Genomic DNA, 4686 nt, shown 5'->3' with positions numbered 1-4686 from the left:
TTAATAAAATAAAACATAAGAAGAGGCTGCTTTCTATCGTCTAATTGAGTAATTGGTATGTTTTGTTTGCTCACTTAAGAGATGTGTTTTAGTTTTGGTATTTTGATCCACTGGGGATTGTTTGTGAAAGAAAAAAGTCTTTGTGAAAACTGATAGGGGATTTAATTTTGAGCCTGCTTTAAAGCATGGTGTGTATGAAAGACATGTGTTTTATTTTTAGTATTTTGATGATTCAAACTTTAATTTAGATGATGTTTTCTATCTTTGAAGGTGAAGAAAATTTCATCATTTTACTTGTATTTTTTGTTTTTTTTTGCTCTTAAATTTTGAATAATGTACAAATTAGTAAATCCAAAACGCCAAAAACTTGTGAGTTTAGGGATCATATGTTTTGTTATTGGGTTTTACACTATAATGTGGTGAAATTAATGCTAAAGGAGAACAACCGGAAGGAGCTCAAAGTTGCATAATGAAGAGGCTCCTCTTTTGCAATATGTTGTCTATGAGAAGAATTAAGCCATAAAACTCAACTTAATTCATATGTTGCTATTATTTCGATAAGTAAAGAAAGGAGAGTACATCGATTAATATTATTCATATTAGCAGAGGTCAACTTGTGTACATACAAAGGACAATGTATGCTTTTTATTTATAATAAACACAAATTGATCCAAGAGATGCATTTTATTTTATGCTTTAAGAAGATAAGCATCAATATCCTTGATATTCTCGGCAGCAGTGTCTCTGCCCATGATAGGATCTGGAACCTCATCACTTGTTTTCTCATACTCACATTGCCATTTCACAAGGCTTCCTTCTCCCTCGGGAATCACCTCAATACTAAACTTGAAAGTCTTGTAGTATTCCATTAAATCCCCACCAATCACACTGTAAACCACTTTCTTCTTTGATTCATCAATTTCTTCTATCTTCTCTTTCCTTGACTTCCCAAATGGCATCCCTATTTTGTAGTAAACAAACATGTTAGGCATGATTACCATGCAATAAGATTAATTTATTCATGAACTATAATGTTGATACCTTCACCATAGTGAATCTCGCGGACAGATCCAAGGCTCCATCCATCCCCTTCAACAACTTCAATTTTTTCGTAAATGTTGGAGCAAACTTTAGGGAGGGTGGTGGCAGCATCCTTGATGCTTTTCCAGAACTTTTCTGCTTCGGATTTCACCTTGACTTCAACATCAAGCTTCCCTGTGGTTGCCATTAGAAAAAAGAAAGATGGAAGCTTTGTCAAACTCAAAGTCAATAGTTAAAAGTCAGACAAGTATGAAGATGGAATAGGAAGTTAAATGAAAAGTATATTGAAGGTATGTGAAATACCCATGAAATGGACTTGCTTTTATAGTGAGAATGGGGTTAAACTGCAATGTTAATTGGATAGAGCTAGTACACATTAATGTAATTTGGAATAATTCGATGCCGATTTCATCCCATTCAAGCAACTTAAATACATTATTTACATGGGCTATCAAAGACTAACGCGTTAACACTATAATGGGCTAATACAATATAATAAGTTAATAACAATATACAAAATAGTAATGCATGATAGTTAACACATACGTTAATCAAAAGGCTGGTATCAAATGGTGCATCCTTCTTTGAGGTTGAGGACTAAATAAGTCTTTTGCTTAGTTATAAACTTATAGCATATGCCGCTAAGAATTAATCAATTTTAAAATTGTGCTTTGTAATCTAGTAACAGTCTAAAAATATACTTTTTACACGTAACATAAAAGTTGTCTTTAATTTTAGTTTGACTTTGTAAATGGATTTATGATGACAAACAGGTAGAGGTTCCTAATTAACGAATGTGTTAACAGAATCAATGTTATCTTTAAGTATGTATTGTACATTGTAAATTCTATTAACAAATTTAATAACATATTTAATAGACGTACTTCATACATATATATAGTGTGGTTATCTTCTAGAAAATGAAAGAAATTGTGTCAATCGCGAGTAGTAAGTAATAATGTCTAAAACCATCCTAATCTAATCCAGCCGGTCTACATTTCGTCTCTATTAAGTAGCAAACAATCCCGATATTGAAAATTACACACCCTATTGATTATTGCGAGTTTTAATCTATTACATTTCCTATGAGACATTATTTAGATCGGATAAAAGTATATATTACATGTACATTCTTAAAATAAATAATCAAGTACCATTACTTGAAATTCTATAAACTAATAATCATGTATTTTATGTGAAAGCAAAATTGAAATTGCAGAATTTCGTACACGAGAGTGCAAAACTGCAAATGCATGGATTAAGCATCCGATGACCCAACTTGCACCAATGTCGGGCCGTCGCGTACAACCAGTTCTCTTGCTCGTTTGTGTAAATAAATCCAGCAACAGCACCATTGCATCAAGTATCGACACGTTGCTGACTTTGTCAAATGCATTAGTTAACAACTTTTACTTGGTACTTGAAGTCCTAGAATTTAGTTCCATTTGTCCATGTTTTCCCGTTTTTAATTTATTTATTTGCAGTGTACTTTGCATTCAGGGATATACAAACGAAAATTGCTCCAAGTTCTATATTTCTTCTTCTTGTTTCTTAGAAGGTTAGCCGTCTTGAACAGACTTCTATCGTTGTGATGCTATCATTCCCTACCTCATCATGCCTCCAGGAGGGTGGTGGCTTGTATTACAACTGACAGAGAGCAAAGGGTGTGATTTTGGTCCAAGTTTTTTATTAGCTATGAACAGGAGGTTCATTTAAATTGGTCGTGCCGGTGACTCCGTGAGCCATCGGTATTCCGTTGGTGTTTTTTAATATTTCCTATGGAAAAAAAGAATATTAGTTATACTATTACTATTTTTATAATAATAATAATAATAATAGTTATTATTAGTATAATTACTGATACAAACATGTGTATATGTGTATTTCTGTTATTATTAAATTATTACTTATACAAATACACTTCTTTATGCACAAACAACAAACATACACCTACATACACACATATACATATATACATACACATTTAAATGCATACACATACATATATACACAAACACTCACATATACTGTAACACCCCTCACCATGGTCTATTAGAAAACATTGTTAAGAAAAACCTCTTTAACATTAAGAGTTTAATTTGAAATTAATTACAGAATACGGTCCTAATGTCTCAAAAACACATTTGTAAATTTTTAAATAGCGAGTTTGTTAACAATAAAATATCACAACAAGGTTCAAGCTCAACACACATTATGTGGCCATCTTAAATTCCAAGCTAATCCTTAACCCAAGTTAGGGTCTTCAATTTGAGCACACATCAAAATAAGTTAGGCAATGGATTTATCTAATGAGTTACACGAGTTTGATTCATTTAGAGTAACGAATGATAATCCATATTACTTGAATCAAATCTCCAAAAACAACACATAGTAGTTCAAAACATGCAGAACACCTAGGTTCGATAATCCAAATAAAATCAAGGGTCTTATATTCCCAAAAGATTTACTACAAACAATAATAGTTTAAAAACACATAAAATTCGCGTTTAATAACCTAAATCAAATCAAATGGACTTATATCCCCCAAATATTTATAGAAAACAATATCATTTCCGAAAAAAAAGGGTGCAGAAATCCCACACTTTGCAAAATGGGTAATTATGGAAATATTTAATAAAAATCAATGCATGCAAATAGCCCAAATTCATGCTAGTCTTAATAGTAAATCTCATTGATGGCTCAATAGGATATTTTGATGGTAATTCGTTGCTAAGGGCCATGACCCTTGTCCCGATGGCTCAATATGACACTTTGATGGTAATCTGTTTCTAGGGCTATAGAGCCACCAATCCCAAACCATACAAGGGGTATCGAACCTATACGCATGCACATGACGATTATCTAGAAATCCACTCACAACAACTCAACACACAAAAAGGATTCAAGGACTTGACCACTCAATTCACCCAACCTAGTATGTATGCAACATGTAGGATGCCAACATCACTTTTAAAATAAATACTAGCTTTTGCTATCAATTTACTTTCTAAAACTTATTTACATGAATGCAACATATATATATATATATATATATATATATATATATATATATATATATATATATATATATATATATATATATATATATATATATATTGTAAAGTCAACTAGCAATCAAGTTTATAAGAAAGAGAGTTTAAAAAAAATGTTAACAAGTAGGTTTATGTGCTCCCAATAAGTCATCTTAGTCCAAAGATTAACACAAATCATACTTGTCTTTATTTTGAATAGAATTCTCCAAGCTCTATGCTTCTCAATCAACACCTATGGTTATCATTAACATTAATAGGTGTCAAAAGACTAGTATTCGCTTCTAGAACATAAGTATCACCTAAAACTAATTATAAATGAATCAAGATCCCATTAAGTGACATATTAAGCAATTTATTAAGTCCTTAACTCCAAAATATAAATTTTATAGTTTCAAACTATTCATTACGTAGAAATATGAACATAGGAGAAACGATGCATGATTTCGAGTATGTATGCAAAAGTTATGAACAAAACAGTTTTTGGAGACCAAGTATTAAATGATTGTAGAGCGGCAATTACGCATTGCGTTTTTCAAAGAGAATTTCTCCTTTTCCCTTACGCTTCACGTTCTCGTGTAGAACGTGTCGTGTT

The 4686-nt window shown here is 31.8% G+C and overlaps 1 protein-coding gene across 1 annotated transcript; it reads right to left on the bottom strand.

The window, feature by feature from the left end:
• Positions 1 to 526: 526 nt before the first annotated feature.
• On the bottom strand, positions 527 to 1343 carry LOC145115794 (MLP-like protein 423). The gene is made up of 2 exons (XM_079052150.1): positions 1042 to 1343; positions 527 to 961 (listed from the first exon to the last, which is right to left on the bottom strand). Exons 1-2 carry the CDS (start codon positions 1226 to 1228, stop codon positions 690 to 692), a joined length of 459 nt encoding a protein of 152 aa, XP_078908276.1. The 5' UTR covers positions 1229 to 1343; the 3' UTR covers positions 527 to 689.
• Positions 1344 to 4686: the final 3343 nt, after the last annotated feature.

This window comes from Lactuca virosa, chromosome 5 (genome assembly GCF_052849685.1).
Source record: "Lactuca virosa cultivar CGN04683 chromosome 5, Lactuca_virosa_CGN04683_v6, whole genome shotgun sequence".
Classification (NCBI taxonomy): domain Eukaryota; kingdom Viridiplantae; phylum Streptophyta; class Magnoliopsida; order Asterales; family Asteraceae; genus Lactuca; species Lactuca virosa.
Note: the sequence above shows the minus strand (reverse complement) of the source record. Positions and strands in the feature narration are given on the sequence as shown.

What these genes read in the sequence shown, in the direction of transcription:
- LOC145115794 (XM_079052150.1), bottom strand. Translation starts at nt 1,228, where the DNA reads ATGGCAACCACAGGGAAGCTTGATGTTGAAGTCAAGGTGAAATCCGAA. An exon ending in CGAGATTCACTATGGTGAAG is followed by an intron (nt 962 to 1,041) that starts GTATCAACATTA and finishes ACTACAAAATAG; the next exon opens with GGATGCCATTTGGGAAGTCA.